Source organism: Abramis brama (assembly GCF_963993115.1).
Source record: "Abramis brama genome assembly, chromosome: 10".
Lineage (NCBI taxonomy): Eukaryota > Metazoa > Chordata > Actinopteri > Cypriniformes > Leuciscidae > Abramis > Abramis brama.
The window spans coordinates 20834147-20857757 of record NC_139972.1 but is presented as its reverse complement, the minus strand read 5'-3'; the positions used below and the strand labels follow the sequence as shown (position 1 = coordinate 20857757).

The following is a 23611-nucleotide window of genomic DNA, read 5'->3' as shown; positions in this document are numbered from 1 at the left end:
GCATTAAAATGGCACAAATAAATAATATGCATATATTGTTAATCATATCTAAATCTATGTCATCTAATAAAAGTCCTGCCTGTAATGGCACATGCTGAACATATTCCTCAAATTCTCAAGAAATGGGAATTGTCTTTAGGCCATCTGACTGCAAAGTTTAACACATCAGCGTACAGTATTGAAAGTGACTTCATCTAATCAGTAAGCTTTTAAGAAGGTGAAACTTTGCCACATTGACCTGTGAGCAACACAGCTGCAGCAGCAGGATCGTTCCCTGTTGTGTCTCTGGCCTCACTGCAGATCAGGTCGAAGAAGATCATGGATGTTTCAAGTCCCGGGACTGAAGCTTCGTCAATGGAGCCTAGTTCCAGGCTTTTCTGCTGTAGATCCGTGAGACGTTGCGTCCCTCTGGTATATAGACAGGAGCTCTACAACATCCTGTGCATGACCGGACCCCTGGTATGAATTTGGCTTCTTTCTCTCACTTATACACTAATATATGCACATAACTATAAGGATAAAATATTCACATATTCATATTAACATAACAGAAACTTTCATCTCATGTGGCGAGGAATGAATCTGCAAAGAACTCATTATTTCCTTAAATGGCTTAGTGCTCTCACACACTTCTCATTCACTGACAATTCTCAGGTTGTCATTCCAGGTTGCATCGCGCATTCTGAATTATCTCCTGCCGTTTGTCATAACAATGTTTTGCGGTCGCCTGGGAAACAGTGAGCTGGCTGGTTATGGAATGGCTTCAGCTGTGAGTTTGTTTCAGTCTGCTTATTATTCCTCTTGAGTGCTGCAACCTGTTTGCTTTGTGGTAAAAGAAACAATGGTGTATGAAATGCAAATGTTGGCACAGTGTCGTAAAGTTCAGCCATCAGGGGTTTGACGTATCATAAGCCCTTGGTTTTGAAGCTAGTGTACTGATGTAGTTCAGAGCATGGCTGAGAAGTAGCTGATGCTTGTTATTCTGATTTATCAGACGATAAACATAACAACTGCAGCTACAGGTGGAGGTCTTGCGCTGGCAGCTGACACACTTATCTCTCAGGTATGAAAATGTGTGTGGATGCAGTGGGGTCCAAAAGTCTCAGACCACACTGAAGAGGATTCAGAAACCTCTAGCAAATGTATTTATTTATTATTTTGTACAGACAGCCAGATGTGTATTAAATTTTTGTACCCCACTGGAACTGTGAATGAAATACAGAATAAGGTTCTACTGAAATTCTGAATTTGGTACCACGAGACATTTCAGGAATACAGTATCAGTTTAAAGTGCCATGCCTGAGATTTGGCCTTATGTTCCCCTCAGACCTTTGGTGGGAAGAACCTGTGCCGTGTTGGCATCATCTTGCAGAGAAGTGTCCTGATCCTCCTGCTCTTCTGTTTGCCCTGTTGGGCTCTGCTCATCAACACACAACCCATCCTTCTTCTGCTGGGTCAAGACCCAGAGGTGGCCAGGTGATTCAATAAACAAAAAAATTGGTAACACTTTATTTTGATGGTCCCCTTTAGACATTGTGTTGACTATAAGTAACGGTGCACCTACATGTCAATTAACTCTCATTAAAGTATTAGTAGACAGTCTGCTTAAAGGGGTGGTTGATTATGATTTCACTTTTCTAACTTTAGTTAGTGTGTAATGTTGCTGTTTGAGCATAAACAACATCTGCAAAGTTACGACGCTCAAAGTTCAAAGCAAAGGGAGATATTTGCTTTTAAAGAAATTTTTTTAAGGACTACAACAAACGGCTGATAGAGACTACACAAGCTTCTTCACGGGTTAGTGACATCACTAACCCTAAACTTTACATAAACCCCACCCCCGGAACACGATTTATAGATTATCATGACAGAATATGCTAATTAATGACTAGAAGATAACTACACATAAGCTACATAAATTCATCAACTAACCATTCAGAAAGGTTGTCTACAAGTTGTCACTTCTTTTCGAGTCTCTCCATCTTTGTCTGACTCCGGTTTGAACATAATAGACTGAAATTTTCAAGACACAAGCTGTTGTAGCTCCGCCCCCTGTGCCGGGAGCAGCAGCTCATTTGCATTTAAGGGAACAGACACAAAACGGTGTGTTTTTGCTCACCCTCAAAAAGTGACAATTTTAACATGCTATATAAAAATATCTGTGGGTTATTTTGAGCTAAAACTTCACACACACACACACACTCTGGGGACATCAGAGATTTATTTTACATCTTGTGAAAAGGGCATTATACCACCCCTTTAATATCTACTCACACTTTATTTTGATCGTCCACTAACAACCCTACCAAAAGTGTAACCAATAAATTACTAATGGTATACATAGTATATACACATACTAGTGCTTTTTCTTAACTCAAACAAAATCTTTTGGTGTTTCTGCTAAAAACAAGGAAAAATCTTCAAGACAAGATGTATTCTCAAAAACATATTTTATGAAATTTTGCAGAAATCTTGTTTTTATAGATGTTTAAAAAAACAGATAACATTTTATGGTGTGGTGGCTTAAACTGCAACTAAACCAGGTTCAAACTGCAAGCGAGTCATCAGCCTAACTCTAGGTTGATAAAAGTATGTGCTGAATGACTTCTTGTCTACCATTTAGAATGAATAAATCATTTTGACTAGAACCAAAAAAACAAACAATATTTATGCATGCTAGTTTAAAGTTATAGATCCCCAAGGTTTTGAGCAAACAAGATAACGTCTTAGAATGACAATCCTCCCTATCTCTAGCAAACATATTTTGCGACTTCCTTTCCTAAATAAATGTTGACAATATTGTTAAATGAGGCGTTTTAATGTGCACAGACACATATTCTAATAATCAATTTAGATGCAGGCCAGGGTGGAAATGACAGTGTGCAGCAGATTTATTCTGCTGTGTGATTACTCACAGTGTTCTTTTTAAAATTATTCATGGTGTCTTGTCCTCTATACTATATCACAGTTACAAATTTGTCCCTTTTCAGGATAGCTCAACTCTATGTGGTCTGTTACCTGCCAGCAGTCCCAGTGAGTCATAAAAATTGCATAATTTTCCTCTTGCCAGCACAGTCGTATAATTTACATTCTATATCTTGAAATATGATACACATATACACCCCAACTCCAACCAGCAGTGTTTCCCTTTCTCTCTTTCTTCACACAGGCTATGTTTTTGCATCAACTGCAAGTAGCCTATCTCCAGAACCAGGTATGCAATCATCTTTTGGCAGTTATAGGTATAGATAAGCACCTTAGCTGAGCTCTTCAAAAGCAATGTTGCATGCAAGATCTTAGAACCTGCAGAGTATCCAATCTATCAAAGTCAACTGTGATCTTTACTGGCAAATATCTTCTTGCTGTATGATTTGTAAATGTAGCTTCATATGTGTCACTCAATGTAATGTCACAGCAGTGACTGTAAATCCAAAGGATGCTTTAACAGTGGCTGTTTTGGGCCTGTAGGGTGTGATTCTGCCTCAGATGTATGCAGCCATTGCAGCCAACATTGCTAATGTGGTGACAAACTACATCCTTCTCAACTGGTTGAACCTTGGGTTATAGTAAGTCGAGGGGCTGTCATCCCTGTCTCTCATTTACACACATGTATTGTGTTAGGTAATCATGCAACAGTTATAGTTACAGTCCTCGAAATTGATCGTTCAAGAGCTGTTCCCTAATATTTAGACCTGCAGTAGGCTACAGGGATTTTTCACTGGTTATATCCCTCCGCCTGTTTGAGGGATTCATTCAGCCGATTCATTCAAACAAACGGATTCATTCAGCAACGAATCAAGTGACTGTCTGAATCCGAAATCACATTTTTTCCTATTATAATACTATAGTAGGTGAAAAACAGTGTATGTTCAAATTTACAATATTCATAAAACAGTAGGCGAAAAGTATCCGAATGAGATTCTGAAGTGCCCATCTGATGGACACTTTATCCCATGAGGCCTTGGGGAGGATTTGTGTATGGCAGTGAAACGACGTGGGCCATCATCAACACTGATGAGAGATTCATTCATTGTATCATTCACTAAACCGATTTGTTCAAAACACTGATAATTTAGGAACGAATTGAAATGCCATTGTGTGTTGTTTGGACACATTTTGCTGTGGCTTTGTTTGGGATTATTTTCTTTGGCTGAGCAAAAATACACGCAGTAACTCACCATAATGTGTCTAAAGTGTCAAACTATCACACGCAATCCATCCATAAACCACAGGACACTTATATTCGTGCCCTGACAGTTTTTCATTTGATATTGCTTATATGTCCATCCATACAATGATACAGAACTACCGTACAAGTTTTAAAGTCATGCATTTTTCTGGTATTTGTATTTCAGTGGATCTGCTGCTGCCAATACCATATCTCAGATCTATATTTGTCTTTTCCTCTATTTATATATTCGCTGGAAGAAGCTCCACGTTCAAACATGGGGAGGTGAGCTAACTAGCTAGTTAAACAATGTTTTAATAAATGCATAAAATACCACTCCATCAGTGTCTGCAGTATCTTTCTCTGCCCACCACAGGCTGGTCATGTGACTCACTGCAGGAGTGGGATGGATATATGAAACTGGCCATTCCCAGTACCATGATGCTCTGCTTCGAGTGGTGGATTTATGAGGTTGGAGGGTTCTTAGCAGGTAATTTGCCAAGGACTAAAGTCAAAAACAAATCCTTTGTGCTTACATACAGAAAACGCTGCCTGTAAAATGTAATAGAATTATGCATTTTATTAGGCCTAGTCATGAAGAATGTCCTCCATTTACAATGTTTGTTTAGATGTGGTGCTTAATGTGGTTTCAGGTTATTAATTTTGGCAGCGGCTATTTGCACTAAGTGAAAATAGCGATATATTCCATTTACACTATATAAAACTAGCAGTTCTTTGTAATAGTTGTTTGAAGCTATTTACTTATAAATAGTGGCAGATATTTGCACCTCAGTACTGTTGTACATTAACAGGATGCAGTAATAACAAAGAGTGTAAATGACTATATTTATTAAAATTATTAAATGGATGCCGTCTTATTGGGACAATAAAGCCATCCCTACACTCACCCCTAATACTAACTGATAAACACTGTATTATTAAGCAGTCGTTAGGCACTTTATTTCCACTTTTCACATATTTTCTTCATTTTTATTAAAAATAAATGCCTTTCCAATCTGATATGAGATGGGAAAAGGGAGAAGAGCAAGTTCGGCAAAAGGCGGACTCGAACTCGGGAAGAACATGTCAATAGTTACTTTCAGGCGCCATACTCCCTATGGCCTACGCCACTGTTAAGTGTTCTTGGTGGGTGGAGTTAGTGTAAATAGCCTTTGCCAACAGGACAGGCTATTTACACTAAGTGCAAATAGACACTGCGTTTTAATTTTAGCCTTATTTTTCACTCATGATTGTTACAGGAAAATAGAAAAAGCTTTGTAAAAGCTTTAACAAGAAAGAGAAACCAAATGCAGCATTATAATACCATCAAACTCATTCCCATATGTCCGTCTCTTTCAGGGATGCTGGGAGAGTTGGATCTTGCAGCTCAACATGCAGTCATTATGCTGGCTTTTATCAACTACATGGTAATTTAAGCCCCAATATTCCCCTAATTATTAAATTCCAGAAGGAACATGGCACATGCTTCTCTTCTCCCACTACTTATCAAACAATGATTTACTTTGTTTCACATAGCAGACAAACAAGTATAGGCTATAAAGAATCATAGAGAATAGAGAACTAATAAATTATGAACTAGCTTTACACATATATGATTGTTGAAAAGTTTGGGGTCAATAAGATATATATTTTTTTAAATTGCACAATGCAAATTTATATTAAATTGATCAAAAGTGGCAAAAGATTCAAATAATAATTTTTTTTTTTTTTACTTTCTATTCATTAAAGAACCATAACTGCATACCTGTTTTCAAAGAACCTTAACTGCAAAACTGTTTTCAACATTGATTATAAGAAGAAATGTTTCTTGAGCAGCAAATCAGCATGAAAATGATTTCTGAAGGATCATGTTTCACTGAAGACTGGAGTAATGATGCTGAAAATTCAGCTTCACAGGAATAAATTACATTTGAAAATATATTAAAATAGAAAACAGTCATATAAAATCTGTCAAAAACATTAAAAAAAACGTCCTGACCCCAAACTTTGGAACGGTAGTTTATTTTCTTAACATGTTTTACTGGGATGTCAGTTTCCATTAGGGATTCAAGGTGCCGCATGTGTACATGTTGGCAATGCACTTGGAGCTGGAGATATGGCTGGAGCGATCCGCACCAGCAGGATCTCGCTGACCTGCACAGGTTTAAACACAGCCATATTCCTTTGAGACACATTCATCTTTCAGTGTCTGCTCAAGTTTGACATCTTTTTTCTTTTCCTTTATCATCTGGATGCAGCTGTCTTGGCTGTTTTGCAAGGTCTTGTGCTAGCGTCAACAAAAAATGTCATTGGTTTCTTATTTACATCAGACGAGTAAGTATTTTTTTCCAAATGAGACTGATTTTCTTTATCAGAAAGATGTTCTTTTGACAGTACTGTACTGAAGATTGTGTCTTATTTTGTAGGCGTATTGTGGCGCTCGTCTCCAAAATCTTGAACGTCTACTGTGTGCTTCAGTTCTTTGATGGTCTTGTTGTGAGTACTTTGCATTGCTCTTACTTTTCCAAATGAACTGCAATATATATATATATATATATATATATATATATATATATATATATATATATATACAGTGCAATGCATAAGTGAATACACCCATGCTAAAGTTGACTAAAAAGAGGAATAAAAAATCATATTTTGGAAATTGAACTTAATGCCTTAATTTAAAAAATTAGGAAAAATCCAACCTTTAAGGACACCAATTTTCTTTGTGAATGAATAATGTATCGTAAATAAATAAATGTTCTTCCTTAAAATACATGGTGCATAAGTGAGTACACCCCTATGTTAAATTCCCATAGAGGCAGGCAGATTTTTATTTTTAAGTATTTTTTTTAATTTTTTTTTTAGGATACTATGCATCCTGATAAAGTTCCCTTGGCCTTTGGAATTAAAATAGCCCCACATCATCACATAGCATTCACCATACCTAGAGATTGGCATGGTTTTATTTCAGTTAGCCTAAAAGCTAGTTTGATTTGCATTGAGAGATGATCTTATGGAAAGTACCCCATGCCAATCTCTAGGTATGGTGAAGGCTATGTGATGATGTGGGGCTATTTTAATTCCAAAGGCCAAGGGAACTTTATCAGGATGCATAGTATCCTAATTTTTTTTTTTTTTTAATACTTAAAAATAAAAATCTGCCTGCCTCTATGGGAATTTAACATAGGGGTGTACTCACTTATGCACCATGTATTTTAAGGAAGAACATTTATTTATTTACGATACATTATTCATTCACAAAGAAAATTGGTGTCCTTAAAGGTTGGATTTTTCCTAATTTTTTTAATTAAGGCATTAAGTTCAATTTCCAAAATATGATTTTTTATTCCTCTTTTTAGTCAACTTTAGCATGGGTGTATTCACTTATGCATTGCACTGTATATGTGTGTGTGTGTGTGTGTGTGTGTGTGTGTGTGTGTGTGTGTGTGTATGCATATCTGTATCTATATTTTTTTAGATACTTTTTTTAGAAACTATTTTTTGCAGCATGATCATTTCAGTATTTGTTTAGCTCAACTGGAAGAACACACAAGCTAATAAAATGTATTGCTTAAATGCACAGTCGCTTTAGATAAAGTCTGCAAATGTCTAAATGTATTATTTTACTCTCTCTTCAAGTGTGTCTGCATGGGTATTCTGTTGGGATCAGGGCAGCAGAAGATTGCAGCCGTAGCTAATTTCTTTGGGTATTACTGCATTGGACTTCCACTTGGCACCTCTCTCATGTTTGCTGCAAAATTAGACGTTGTTGGTTTGTTTTCCTTCATTTTTTCCTTCTATGATCTTATTAACAGTTTAAATTGTCACTCATTGTACTCGTTGATATTCTGTGAACTTGTCATCTTCTCTAGTCACCATGTTAGCATCTGCTTTATAAATCATAATTTCATTGGGTTGAAGCACGAAGGGAACATGAGTGGACCCAGCACGGGTCCCTGCAGAATTGCATTAATATGTCTCGAGCACAGAGAACAGCATTCATTAAAACATTTCTGTAATGAGATAACAGCTGTCCTAGAGCAATGTCCTCTCTTGCTTTCACAGGCTTTTGGCTGGGACTTCTAATTTGTGTATGTGTGCAGTCCAGTTTTTTCATTGCAGTCATTTTTAGACTCAACTGGGAGAAAGTGACCAAAGAGGTAGGCCTGCTTTATTACAGCTCTTGCAAGGCAGCACTCTCGTAATATGCCTCTTTTTTCTATTCTTCTTCTTCTACTTAGGCTAAATTTGCAGACTCCATTTAAACTCTTTGTATGCTGTATATTTCAGTCTTAGGTGTGCTTTCTATTTTAGGTTTTTGTAAGCCTTTCACAGTCCATTTTACAGTATTTTTATAATGTGATGTAATTTTGAGTGAAAAAGTAGGATGGGACTTGATTTTGTCATTAGGATTAGATCGGATTATGAAAAGTTGCTTTTATATATCAAAATGGAGCCAGACTGCATTGGTAGAAAAATGACTAAATCGTTTTTTTTTTAAGGAAGTGAAGTGACATGAAGGCCAAGTATAGTAACCCATACTCAGAATTTGTCCTCTGGATTTAACTCATCCGTGCACACACATTAGGAGCTGCGAGTAGTGAACACACTGAGTTTGCATTATCTGAAGTCCAGGTGTTTGGGCATCTGAAGTCTTCATAAGAGGCTGGATCCAGGCTAAAGAGATGCGTCTTTAATCTAGATTTAAACTGGGAGAGTGAGTCTGAGCCCTGAACATTATCAGGAAGGCTATTCCAGAGTTTAGGAGCCAAAATCAAGTCCCGCCCTACATTTTTCCTTGTTCGAGAAGCCGTTTCACTCAGATATACATCACAATATGAAAGAAAAAGACTATCACATCTTCCATTTCATGCTGACTTTAATTAATTCCTGTTCTCATCTGAATTATATAACTACATATAAAGTTACATACATAACATTTCAGGCAGTGGAACGAGCTGGAAAGGGTCAAATCTCTACAGCGTACCCTGATAGTCTCACTGCGAGGCACAGTGAGGTATGTCTATTGACTCTTACTACATCTGTAACAAAAAACATCTCTGAAAACTGAGCTTATGTCTTGTCTGCTCTCAGAATGGGGAAGAGTACATGACTGTGAACTCAAATGATCAGGATGGAGAGCCAGACGTGACTCGCGTGGAGGAAAAGCCCACAGTTCAGCTCTCTACCTCTCAGCTGATCCTCAGGAGGGGTCTGACCACCCTCGCTGCTCTTCTCATCCTAGCTGTAGGGATAGCCATCCATCTCATTGTGCCTTTACCTGAGGTGTCATATGCTCTGAGGTCAAATACTACTTTGGAATCAAACTTTACCACACCGTCAACTCTCATCCATTCAACTTCAATCTCAATCTGAAAACAAGAGTGTAGAGCTACATTTTATTATCCAACTTCTAGAAAATTATACATTTTCCAATACAAAAATAATTGTTGGAGCATTGCATACACCTAAAAAATTTATTATATGTATGATAAATTCATTATATTATATTATATTACATATTAAATTATATACATTTTAATTGGAAAGACAAACACTGAATAAGAAAACTATATTTTGAAATATCTATTTAAAAACATGCAGATTTGTCTCTTTTCTTCTTTTTTTGATTTGTATAAATTAAAGATCATTATTTGAAATTTATTTTATTTACATTTTATTATTCCCAGCTGACTGTAGCAGCGATTACTAATGTTTTTGACTCTCATGTTTGACTGAGATTGTTCGACATAATCCATTACCTTTTCCCCAAGGATTCATGGGTCTGAAACTCATTTTTACAGTCACTTTGAATGAAGCAATCCCTGCCCATGCTGGCCATGTTCTGCAGTAATGAGAAAGGAAAATGCAAATGGATACAAAATAAAAATACAAAATACAAAGACAAACACTTTTAACATCTATTTTTAAACTTAATGTAAGAGCTAACAATTGCAGAATGTTCGATCAAAAGCAGTCTCTGAATCATATTTTGTAGAATTAGGCATTCCTGATTTGATTTGTTTTGATTAAAAAATTAATTAAAGTTGAAAATGATAAATACAGATGTTCTCATATTCATTCATCTCTAGCACACATCTAGAAATAAAAGGAGACATGTTGGTGTATGGGCACGATTTATTTGACAGATGATAGGAAACATTGTAATAAACGTTTAATTTATGACTTGCATATTTAAGAATAAGAATAAGTATTAAGCTCTCGGAGATTGTTCTGGCAGGCAGGACAGCTAGATTTCACTCACACATGTACATGTATAATTTAATATTCATCACATATTTACAATATTAAAATTCATGAGCCCAGTTTTGTAGAAATTCAGTGCAGCTGTTACAACACATTTTTTCTTTTTTCACTCTCTTCTTTCTTATTCTTTTTCTTGAAATCTTGCCAGAACGTTCAGCATTTTGAACATCACAGTGGTTCAAAGGTTGGTGTGAGGCACTGAGGAGGATGTTAATGTTTATTTCTGTCCTTTAAAAAAGTAACTATTTTTCCTGAAATCACATTCTGTACGCATGATGATGCAACACATCATAACACATGTTTAGATATTAATTGATTTTTGGAAGCTGATTGATGATTCACTGATTTGTTTGTAAATGTTCATGTGGCTGTGAGATGTATTCAGAAACAAACCAAAATAGATCTACAATTACAGTGACATTACCGGCAAAGGACAGTCGAAGGCAAGTTGTAATGATAAACAATTCTGGGGTTTTGAAATGTTAAAGTCATATTTTTAGTGTAATTTGAAGACTCAAAGAGCAGCTGAATGAATCATTTTATATTGGTTAATGGAGGGGGATGTGAAAAAAGAAAAAAAAGAGAGCTAGCATGCAAAAATGTGTATGGCATGCACAAAGTTTATGCAAAGTTCACACACAAATGTTGTGTTTTCATGTTTTATGGGGACTTTCCATAGACACAATGATTTTTATATTCTATCCCCTTACACTGACTAACCCTACCCATCACACAAGACTTTCTGCATTTTTACATTTTCAAAAAAACATCACTTGGTATGATTTATAAGCTGTTTTCCTCATGGGGATAAAAACAAATGTCCCCACAAGTACCCCCTGTATAATTGGACCCCATTTTGCCTTCAGAATTGCCTTAATACTTCGTGGCATAGATTCAACAAGGTGCTGGAAACATTCCTCAGAGATTTTGGTCCATATTGACATAGCATCACGCAGTTAATGCAAATTTGTCGGCTGCACATTTGTCATATCCATGATGTAAATCTCCCGTTTCACCACATCCCAACGGTGCTCTATTGGACTAAGATCTGGTGACTGTTAGAGGCCATTTGAGTTTAGTGAACTCAATGTCATGTTCAAGAAACCAGTTTGAGATGATTTGTGACATGGTACGTTATCATAATAAAAAAATATATATATTTCAATGTTTGATACAGAAAAGGCTCAATATATTGCCTTTGCAAGCCTCAAACAACTATATAGGTCATCTGTTTCTTTCATTCAGGGATATGGGCATCCTGTCAGAGAGTCCTGTGTGCAGTTTTCATATACTCCAGAGTACACTATTCTAGTAAATGTTCCACCAAGCTGTGATACAGTAAGTTAAGTAACAATATGTAATACGTAACGCTTTTCAGAAAAGAGAGTTGTAACTTCTTTGTTGCGGTAGAGCTAGAGCCTGTATAATTGTGGCATGGGTTACGTAGAGCTGGGAGTCTTCAGCTGTTACACAGTTACTGTAAGTACACCAAGAGTATTCAAAGCAGCACTGGATATATTCGATATCATTATGCTGATTACTTTAATGTGTTGTAAATACAGCTGTTAATCAACTTGTAATTGGATTTTTAAAAAGAACTGATTGATCTTGTAAAACAATGCAATTCTTTGCCAGGACTGAAAACATTCTCCTCCCATCCTGTGGATTAAATCAAAGCGTCTCATTGTCTTCACCTCAGTTAATCTGTAAGCCTTCAAAGGTTGTGAATGTGGACCTGAAGAATGAACGGCAGTAAGGGCCCCTAACAGTCTATAAAGCAAAACCAGGCCCCTTACAGTGGCTTCGAAGATCACAATTGAGAAGATCATGGACGTCTCGAGTCCCAGAGCTGACACTTTGACTATGGAGCCCAGCGCCAAGCTGTTTTGCTGTGGTTTTGTAAGGCGTTGCATCCCTCTGGTATACAGAGAAGAGCTCTACCACATCCTGCGCATGACTGGACCCCTGGTGAGGATTCTGTCACATACACATCATGATAATGTGCTATGCTTGTTCTGTTTAAATAGTGAAAGAGCTGGCAGAGAAATGCAGTGGCTTCGAAATGATCCATTCCTGAATAGACCATGATTTGTTTTGGGTAAATTTTGTATCATGTCTTCATGCATGTCCATTTGAATACAAATTAATCCTGGATGAGTTGATTCTCGATTGTTAAATCTTGCATCCTGTATAAAATAAATGCTGTGTAAAAATAAGCCAAAAAAATTGTCTTAAATAGCTTGGAAATCATGTTTTAAGCAGATTTTACAGTATATTTCCAGACTAGATCTGTTAAAAAAATACTTTTTTACACTAAAAATTCTCATGAATCTTCAGAAAAATAGATGCTTTGTTTTTCGTCCATGTGACTGTGGACTTTAATAACCGTAGTCTATGTGAGTCCAAGACTTTCATCTCCATTTAGTGCTAAATATTTCTTTGTTTGTATTCTTAGCTTGTGTGCCGGTTCCTGAATTTCCTCCTTTTCTTTGTGGTGACAATGTTCTGTGGACGTCTGGGGAACACTGTGCTAGCGGGCTACGCCATGGCCTCAGCTGTACGTCTGCTTGAATCAAAACTTCTGTCGGCAAACATGTTATGTACCACATTATTGAAATGTGCAATATTATAGAGCAATGATTCACAAGCCCACACAATGTGTCCGATACATTTATTTTTCAGACCATCAATGTAACAGCTGCAGCAACGGGGTTTGGACTTGCTTTGGCATGCGACACTTTGGTATCACAGGTGTGTTCTCCATACAAATAGTACTCCAACTGTGTAATAAAATAATAAACCAAAAGCATGGACAATGAAAGGCCTACTAAGATTCACTTGTTTAATATATTTTATTTTTAAAGCCTCTGAAATACTTCAGAGGCATTTGAATACAAATTAATCCTGGATGAGTTGATTCTTGGTTGTTATTGCAAGCATAAAATTGAATGACGTCTTGCATTCCATATACAATTATGCTCATAAATAGCCTGCAACTCACATTAACAGGTTTTATGGGATAGATAAAGATCCTTTCATGACATTTATGGTTGTATGACAGTTTTTTTTAGGTTGACATCCCTCAGACCGTTCTCGCATGTATAATAAAATAACTGATAGCTTATGGCAGTCTAACATCTTGCCCTCAGACATTTGGGAGTAAGAACCTTCTCCGTGTGGGCATAATACTGCAGAGAGGCATCGTAATTCTGACGCTCTTCAGTTTGCCCTGTTGGGCTTTGCTTGTGAACACCCAGCCCCTCCTTCTCTATCTGGGACAGGACCCTGAGGTGGCTAGGTAAGTGCCTAGAGAGGAAGAGTGTCTTCAGCACTCACTGACTGAACATATTTGTATTGATATTGACTGTTGAATACTAGAGTACAAACCAGTCTGTGGTGTCAGACTGAAAACTAACAGTTTCTCTCTCTCTCAGGATTGCACAGCTCTATGTGATTGCATATTTGCCAGCAATTCCAGTAAGGTCCACTAATGGATGATTATGGATTGCATTTCCAGTGCAGTTGAACTCAAATCCAATAATTCTTTGTATACATTGCTGTTCATCCTCATGTTGAGTCTGTCATGTGTCTATATTACAGGCCATGTTTCTGTATCAGTTGCAACTGTCATACCTTCAGAACCAGGTACAAAAAAAATAATCTTTTAAGGAAATCAACAACTTAATAACTGCATTCGGTTCTTGTATGTTGTTGTTGTAATACTCATGAACCCACTGTACAGGGAGTGATCAAGCCTCAGATGTATGCATCTGCAGTTGCCAATGTTGCCAATGTGATAGTGAGCTACTTTCTGCTGTACTGGTGGGATTTTGGAGTTTAGTGAGTATAGATATGTTTTCCATATTTTGTGTTTTTTCATGTGTTTTTCAGTATTTTGATAATAAGATTTGTTTTCTGTGTACTTTCAGTGGGTCTGCTGCTGCAAACACCTTTGCTCAGGTCTTTAATTGTTTTGCCCTGTTTGGTTTCATTCGCTGGCAGAAGCTCCATGAGAAAACTTGGGGAGGTGAGTGTCTATCAATATTGGGGAGTTACTTTGAAACTTAAGTTTGCCAAACTACCAACTCATATTTAAAACATATAATTAATCTAGTCAAGCACTTTTGGGGGGAAAAAGACTCAATAAAAACACCTTAAGATGCTAACAAAATAAAACTACTTAAGGGACACTATTTTCTTAAATGTATAAGTTTCAGATTTGTATCTTAGTCTTTTTCTGGAACAAAATTGGTTTGTTTTTGAATAAACAAATTCACAGTCTCGATCAGCTTCAAACTTGATACATTTACACAAAACAATAAACAGACTATGTCATGAATGAAATAAAAGTATATAGAGACGCACGATATATCGGCCACCATATCGGTATCGACCAATATACGTTTATTTTTATCGGCCCGATAAGAAAAGTTGGCCAATATATTAAAGCAGATAAATAATGGATTATTTCCTTCAGCTGAGACACTTCAGATGCACAGTGTTCACCATGATGGTTTTGAATTTCTTGAAATATGATTAGAATCAAGAAAATACAGTTGAGAGCAACATATACAGCGCAAGTCTTTCATACAGGCTATAAAATTATAATGAGAACATTATAATTGTGTGCTTGGGACATGCCTTTAATGATGAGACTTTTGTTTTTGCAATCGGGCTCTCAAAAATTATATTATCGGACAATATTTTGGTTATCAGTTTTCAAATATAAAGAATTATCGGTTATCGGTATCGGCCAAATTTCATTTTAGTGAGAAGTGTTAGTCCTGTTAATTTTAATGGAATCGGTTTGTCCTAAACAGTGCTCTTTGTCATGTGCGTAAGAAGTCTGAATTATTCTAGTGAATCGGTTCGTCCTAAACGGCCATCTCTAGTCCCATATGTAACGTAGCCATAAAAAAGTAAAGTCTAATTCAATTTCGTAAATCGGCTCATCCTAAACGATTCTCTCTGTCATAAGCGTAAGAAAGCCCGAATTATTTTAGTAGTGAATCAGTTTGCTGTAAACAGTCCTCTCTTAAGCATTATGAATTCAGATTTGTTCTAGTGAATCGGTTTCGTCCTAAACACCATTTTGAAGAGCGTTTCTTCTTTTAGCTTGCTCGAAGTTGACGTGAAATATGAGACATTAAAACAGCGTTTGTAATGCTACTGCTACTTGTAAAAATTACCTTGTTACTTCTGCAACTAAGAAATTACTGTTGCTACATTTGCTTAAGACTATTTACTTCTGAATGCTGGTCTCCATGTGCTTTTCCTCTGACATGATTAGTGGGGTCGTGAAGGTACAGAACTCAGGCGTTGTATGAACTTGCAATTTCTTTTCTAGTCAACTTTTGACCGCTTCCAGAGGTAGTCGAAAACGCATTGACCTGATTGCTTTCATAGTGCAAATGTTCATGTGGTTGAATGTGTTCAAACAACCACAAAAGAACGCCTACTCTCCACCTACTGACCTAATGTGTAAACATTATGGGAAGCGCACTAGTCAGAAGGGATTTAAACTTTATTGGCTGAAGACCCAAGTTTGGTTTAAAGACAATAAAGCGTACAGAGCACAATGTTCTCTCACCATTCCTGGTTTTTAACACGCACTCACAGCATTTGGCGTGTGTAACGAGGTTAAATGTTGTGGGAAGTAGGAGGTGGGAAACGGCAAACATTCAAACACATTTTAATGCCAAAAATAAAACAAATACAAAACAAAAGGAAAAGACAACAGCCCCTCACGGACGACTGCTGTCACATCAAATAAAATCCAGACCTGGCCTCTCTCGATCTTCACTGTCGTCGCTCCTCCTTTTATGCTTCCGCTCCTCCGTGAGAGATACGAGACCGGTGCGTCACACAGCTGTCGCTCGTTAGCAATCACGCCACCGGCCTCGCGCCGTACTTACCTAAGAAAGTACTGGGTAATATAAGGTAACTACATGGGTACATTAGGTTTACATTGTACCTAATTTACCCAGTTATTGCAATTACTATAATACGTACGGTATGTACATGGAGAAAATTGCTACCGTAAATTGCGTGAGCTTTAGTCCATTAGATCGAAAGATCTGAAAAAACCCATAAATTTACCTGCCCATAGACCCTCCCCTCGAGGAAATCAGGACAGAAGTGGTTGAAAGTGGACAAAAGAGATGGCTTAAAACACCAGGTGTAAACGGGAATGTGTGTCCCTCGTCTAGTTTGTGATCCAATCGACCAAAACGTAAATACCAGGTGTAAACAGGGCCTTACTGTTTTCCTCCAACAGGGTGGTCTTCTGAGGCCCTGCAGGAATGGGGTTCCTACATGAAGCTGGCCATCCCCAGCACACTGATGACCTGTTTTGAATGGTGGATCTATGAAGTTGGAGGCTTCCTGGCAGGTACATTCAAGGGTTTTTATAGTTTACTAAAACTAAAACCATAAAAACACTGTTTTAAGCACTTCTGTTGCTTAAAATACAATAAAACTTAGCTGAATGAAATTAATAATTTTTATTTTATTTCAGCAAGTTATCAATGCAACATTTCTTACTTATTTAGTTTAAATAGATGTACAAAAAAAAAGAAATAACATTAATAAAGGAATATATAGGCCTAAACATAATTTTTTTTTTTTTTTACAAAAACACAACAAAATTACTAAAATCTCAATGATGCAAAAATAACACCATTACACTCACAGTACAGAAAATAAATGTTTATGTTTGTATATTTAACCAGTTTGATTTTACTATTGCTTTTCCGCTGAATTATCCCATTCCCACTGACTCTCCTCATCCCATCAGGAATGCTGAGTGAGGTGGACCTGGCTGCTCAACACGTGGTTATAATGCTGGCGTACATCAACTACATGGTGTGTTTGGATAATCTGAGAATATTCATATTATCATATAAAAACCACATTTATCCTTTTCATGATGGTGCTGTTTTTATCACCTCCATCTTGATATTCCAGATCCCATTAGGAATGCAAGGAGCAGCGTGTGTTCGTGTGGGAAATGCACTTGGCGCTGGGGAAACAGCTGCTGCCATCGTCACCTGCAAGGTTTCTCTCATCAGTTCAGGTAAAACTCATTTAATTTGATATCAATCATTCCTAAGCTTGTCATGACACTTATAAAGTACTAATTTATGTCTTATAAATGTTAATTTTGTTCCCAAGCTGTTATAGCAATCATTCAAGGTTTAGTGCTGGGCTCAACAAAAACCGTCATTGGCTTCATATTCACTTCGGATGAGTAAGCCACTTTCCTTATTATTTCAAGCATGTAAAACAATGTTTGTTGGCATAAGTACACTTGAACAAATCTGTAAACGCTCTTGTCTAATCATTAAAAATTAAGATTTAACAGAAATAATGTCAACAACAGCTGTGTTTCAAATTTCCATTGTGATGTTTGTTTAGGACTATAGCAGAGCTTGTGTCTCATCTGCTTAATATCTACTGCCCTCTTCAGTTCTTTAATGGAGTATTGGTGAGTTCTGCACAAACTTTTGTTCCTCATTTTCCCAGAGATAGTATATATTGGGAGGAGACGGACCACCCATATAAAAATAAATGGGGGATATTTCAGCGCTCAATATAGGCTCAATACATTTTATTTTAAAAAAAACAGTCTCCAGAAACTTTTTAGCAAGATTTAAGCTAAAGAAGTACAACTTGTGATACCATTATTGCAGTGTTATTTTAATATCATTGATATACTATTACAGTTTAGTAGTATGTAGTATAGTATAGCATAATATATAGGCCTAGTTAATATTTTTATTAACGTTTATTTATTAGATTTAGTCTATTTCGTTTTAGCCATTTTTGTAATTGGCTTAGAAAATAATTGCCTGTAAAAAATTAGAAATGTTGCCCTTAATGCAAAGGTAAAAAAAAAGTTAACTTTTTTTTTATATTTTAGTTTAGTTAAAGTGTGTTTTGCTTCGAAGAAACAAAAAAAAGTTAACGATAATAATTGTTGTCAGATTATATTGCTGATTTAAAGTCATTTTATCCCTTAAAACTGCTTGATCACCATATACATTTCCATTTCCACTTAGTATATGGATAGAGCATATTATATCCAATATAATATGCAAATTAGCCCCGCCTCCACTCACACACACCAGCTCAGAGATCCACTCAGTTAAGTTACTCTAGTAAACGCTGCACAATGGTATCGATCTTTACAATGTCGGACACATAATGGTAATTAATATGATTAGCCTTTTGCTTTACGTTATCAAACAGCTAATAATGTGTTGCTAATGTTGCACAAACCATGTTTACGTTCGCCATCTCAGAGTCAGACAGCTGCCTTGTAACAATCAGCATAGAAAGGCACATAGTTCATCATAACATCGTAATATACATCATATACATAATTCACCCGCTTTATTGCTAAAAGTACCCGATTTTTCATACCAACAGAAAAATTTACTGGGATAACCTGGCTTCTCTTGAGACTCCCCTGCTTCACAGCAGTTAATGATATGCTAAAGCCCGCCTGCACTTTGACTGTCTTTGGTTCACTGGAGTTTTAAGGAGAAAATACTCAGCAATGGTGTTGACTTATGAATTTGCACATGGTTTGTCTTAAAGCATATTAAAAACACCACATAGACATGTAAACAACATTAAAAGCTTGATTTTCACCACAGGGGGTCTTTAAAATATCAAGCGTATAGGGTGGCCATTATAGCACCAAAATGGCCATCGAGAGGACTTACCTTAAAGGGACTAATATATATATATATATATAATTGTGTGTATTTATATGCATATTTTTATATAGTTATATTTATCTTGAAAAATGCAGTAGTGTTTTGAATCATGTGTAGTATTTTGAAGTATTTTATTTCATTATTTCATTTCATCATTGATTTCAGTGTGTTGGCATGGGCATTCTCATTGGCACAGGGCAGCAGAAGATAGCTGCTATTGCTAACCTTTTTGGCTACTACTGCATTGGACTCCCATCGAGCATTGTTCTGATGTTCACGGCCAAGTTACAAGTTGCTGGTTCGCCTTGTTACAACTAAATGCATCATATTGACTCCTGTCACAATTACTGATGTTTAATTACACAAATGATCAGGGAATCTTTTAATATATACAATTTCTCTCCCGCTCTTTCAGGCTTTTGGCTGGGCCTCCTCATTGCGGTCTTTTTGCTTGCAATTTTTTTTGTTGTGGCCATTTTCAAATTAGACTGGAAGAAAATTACCAAAGAGGTAGGCATATCAGACCTATTAAAACTGGACCTTTCTTCTAATTATACTGCTCATGATCATGTGATTAGTTGTTGACTTCTGTGACTGATAGAGTTTTTTTCTCTTTGCAAGGCAATTGAGCGTACAGGAAAGAGTGCAAATGGAGCAGTGACCCCTGAGTTTTGTTTGAATCCTCGCAACAGCTTCTACCAGGTGGTCCTGAATACAGAGGTATGTTGTCTTTATAGTTTTCAGTTTATATAATCAGTAAAAACCATTAAGAAAAAGTATGCATTATTTTACCACAATTAATTACAAAAATAACATGCTAAAATCAATGCATTTAATCGATTCATACATTTGTACATGTATTTTTAAAGGAATTGTTCACCAAAAATTTTAATTGTCATTTTCTCATCCTCATGTTGTTCCTATGATAACAATGACTTTCTTTCTTCTGTGAAACACAAATGGAAGATGTAACTGTTTTTTTGTCCAGATAATGAACCTCAGTGGGGTCCAAAACATAATTGGACCTCATTCACTTTGATTGTATTGACAAAAAACACTGAAACCATTTTCATAAAGTCATACCGGTTTAGAATGACATGAGGATGAGTAAAATGATTTTTGGATTTTCTTATAATGGTGAAATTGTGTCTCACTGTATCAGAATGGGAACGGATACATGGTTGTGAGCTCTCATGATCAGGACGAGGGGCTCAACAGTACTGTGGTACATGAGGAGCCAAAAGTGACTCACGTGGAGGAAAAGCCCACAGCTCAGCTCTCTACCTCTCAGCTGATCCTCAGGAGGGGTCTGACCACCCTCGCTGCTCTTCTCATCCTAGCTGTAGGGATAGCCATCCATCTCATTGTGCCTTTACCTGATGTGTCTTATGGTGCCGGTGCAAATTTTACTTTGGTCTCAAACTTTACCACAGCCACTCCCATTTATTCAACAAGTACTGTTTGAAACTAGGACCTCAGGTAGATTCACCGTGAACATTTTATATCTGTATGCTGTGAGACACAACAAAGAAATTGAATTGAATTAGAAAAATAGACGCATTTTTACAGTGGTCTCAGCCTCTATATTGTGACCTAGACAGATGATCTTATTTTTTATCCTTAGTGCATTTGCTTTGTCCACATCATTACACCGAATAGTAAGAAAATCGACCAGCTTAGCAGGAAAAAGGTCTGTTCCCCAGTGACACAGTCATATAATCTCTTCAGTTGACATTTCTAGTCAGGCGTCTGCTGGAGACATACTGCTAAAAAGAAGATATTCCACAAAGCCGCTGTCACATACAGAAAGCTGTATTATTAAACATGGCGGAACTGTGGGAACTTGAAACAAATGCTGCTTGAGCGGCCGTTCACACAGAATGTGTGTTGCAGGGCAGTGGAATAAAAGAAAAAAAGCAGCGCATGGCTTAGTGATGTGTTTATAAAAAGTCTTATTTTAACTTGAGCGCCACATTTTTTGCCGTGTCATGCACAAGCTGCAAAAAAGCTTATTTTCAGTTATTTTCTATGTAAACATGCGATGTGTCCTAAAGGCCTAAAATGCAGCGGTTAAGTTAAAAAAACAAAAAAAACTCTCTAGGCTTAGTGTTTTTTCCATTTAGGGGCCATTCATACAGAATAGGTTTTTGCTTTGAAAAAAACTGCATGCGTGTAGTGAGCAGTGGGATGGACAAAAAAAGCAAGGTCTCGAGATCTTTTAACTTGAACGCTGCATATTTAAAAACACTGTGTTATGCGCCAGTCGCTGCAAAATATGTGAGATGTGAGCACTACAGTCAAAGACGTTTGCCTAGTGCAAGTTTGCATAGAAGAACAATAGAAATGCAGCACAGTGGAATACAAAAATGTGTTCTTTGTGAATGGCCCTTTACACTGCCCTGCGTCTCGCGCTTTCAAACGCAATAACGATTTCTGTGTGAATGACCCCTAAAAGGTTGTCTACACTGGACACGTCAAAGCGAACATTCCAAATCCATTTGTATTGTTGTGTGAAGTAGCAAAACCATGTGGAGTAATGTGCATCAGAAACAAAACAGGCCGTCCATTTATTGTCGGTGACTTGTCGTGTCGCACTGCATCCAGTGTAGACCGAATCACTGATTATAATGGTTTCTATTTGCTTTTGATGCTGCTTGTGTCTGCTGACAAAATACATGCAACCTTTTGTGAAATTGCTCACATATGAGTTTTTAAAGGTTACAGTAAATATTCACAGACAACTGGTGAACCATCAAATGTACTAGCTCCATCTGATTAAGGTCATCTATTATATATGGTTGGACATCCATTACACTGTATATCTTTTCATTTTCTATTAAGGCTATCAATCAATGCAATATTGTTCTTTAAGCTTTCTTCTATTGATATATGACTATATATCTGATAAGTTTTTGATTTTTACATTTAAATTGAATTGTCTTTGTGTGCTGTACATAAACAGGATGCACCACTTATATATACTATTTTTTAATCTACTTTTATCTTTAATTTTCTCCATCCAAAATACAAATGCTGCCTCCTGTCTAAGCCTACACATATTTAAATATATCCATGCTGATTTGTCCATCCAGAGCTTTGCTGTCATATTGTTTGTTGCTAACTTGTTATATGTAAATGTTTGATGCACCTATAGGCCATCAGGATTAACATTATTATAGTCATTTTGCTGGTTACGCACATGATTTTTATGCCCTGTTGTGGGCGGTCTTTAGCACACACCCCATCTTTAGAACTGTTTATTGTAAAAAGATGATCTATAATTAATTTAGTTTCTAATGTAAAACAGCTGCAAAAACTGCACATTTGATTCAGAGCAGCTTATCAAAATTAAATCCCTGGTGAAAGATAATGTGTATTTCAGTGATATTAAGTCAGATCTTTAGTCATTTACATTATGACTGTGCCTCAGATGCAGTTTCACTGAAACTGTGTCTGTAAAGGTGTCAACCAAATGGTTCATACAGTTAGAATAACAAAGGAACAGCATTCCTCAGGAACTTATTGTAGATTGCAGGATCTCCAGTGGGAAGTCCTAACAGTATTTATTGATAGTAGCCCTTTTGTCTTCAGGTATAAAGTCCTGTCCCACAGACAGAACTTTGGGAGAAGTTAAGATTCTTAGAATGGTTTAGATTCTTTGAAGACTGACACGCTAACATCGCTGCTGAAGAACTGCTACACTACTGCCTTCAATAAATTCTCCCCACAAGAACTTTGGTCAAGCTTACTTGTTTTATGGATTAGAGAAATTGAATAAATTGGCGACAAATACAGCAAAATCGAACACTGGGTCAACAAATCACTATCCCATTCTATTCAGAGTGTTTTAGGAGGGTATTTTTCTTCATCAGCTATATTTAGAGCCAGGTCACTTGAGGACGGAAAATTAATTTAATAAAAAATTTCTCATCCCCTGAACCTAGTGTGTTGATTGAACAAAGTCTATGTGAAAATCATAGTTGCAATGTGGCATGGTCTCAGCAATTATAGCTAGCATGAAACTGAAATTTGATTCTTTATTGTGGCATATGTACAAGTGAAATGACTTTTCTAATGAGGAACATTTGGTGCGGGGCTTTATTTTGTCCATCGAGAATTAATCGGATCACTGTTGTTTGCTAATTGCTGCAATCCCATGTGAGTGACTGGCTGCTGGAGGAAAGGAATTATTGTCTCGCTCTCTCGCCTTACATGTTGACTTTAATGACAACCAATGTTTGTGTATATATTTTTGCATCAGCATGCACAAAGTGTATTTTTTGTGCATTTCGACTTTGAATGTTATTTCATGAACTTAAGCATCTTTCCATTGTTCACATTCGTGTTTGCTGCAACACATTTGCTCTTTTAAAGGCACAATATGTAACTTTTTTGCTTTAAAAATAGCAAAAATCACTATATTTATGTTATATATTTTTTTTAGTTG

The 23611-nt window shown here is 36.7% G+C and overlaps 1 protein-coding gene across 1 annotated transcript; it reads left to right on the top strand.

Moving 5' to 3' along the window:
* Positions 1-318: 318 nt before the first annotated feature.
* slc47a4 (solute carrier family 47 member 4) lies at positions 319-23095 on the top strand (the record flags this gene model as incomplete). The annotated part of the gene is made up of 36 exons (XM_084125605.1): positions 319-459; positions 668-769; positions 995-1063; positions 1328-1476; positions 2991-3033; positions 3170-3214; positions 3469-3566; positions 4356-4453; positions 4545-4658; positions 5528-5595; positions 6222-6330; positions 6427-6502; positions 6595-6664; positions 7814-7946; positions 8240-8334; positions 9120-9191; positions 9269-9547; positions 11687-11779; positions 11889-11920; positions 12229-12409; positions 12897-12998; positions 13124-13192; positions 13591-13739; positions 13876-13918; positions 14042-14086; positions 14184-14281; positions 14371-14468; positions 16719-16832; positions 17238-17305; positions 17408-17516; positions 17615-17690; positions 17858-17927; positions 19330-19462; positions 19580-19674; positions 19786-19884; positions 20327-23095. 36 exons carry the CDS (start codon positions 319-321, stop codon positions 20627-20629), a joined length of 3738 nt encoding a protein of 1245 aa, XP_083981731.1. The 3' UTR covers positions 20630-23095.
* Positions 23096-23611: the final 516 nt, after the last annotated feature.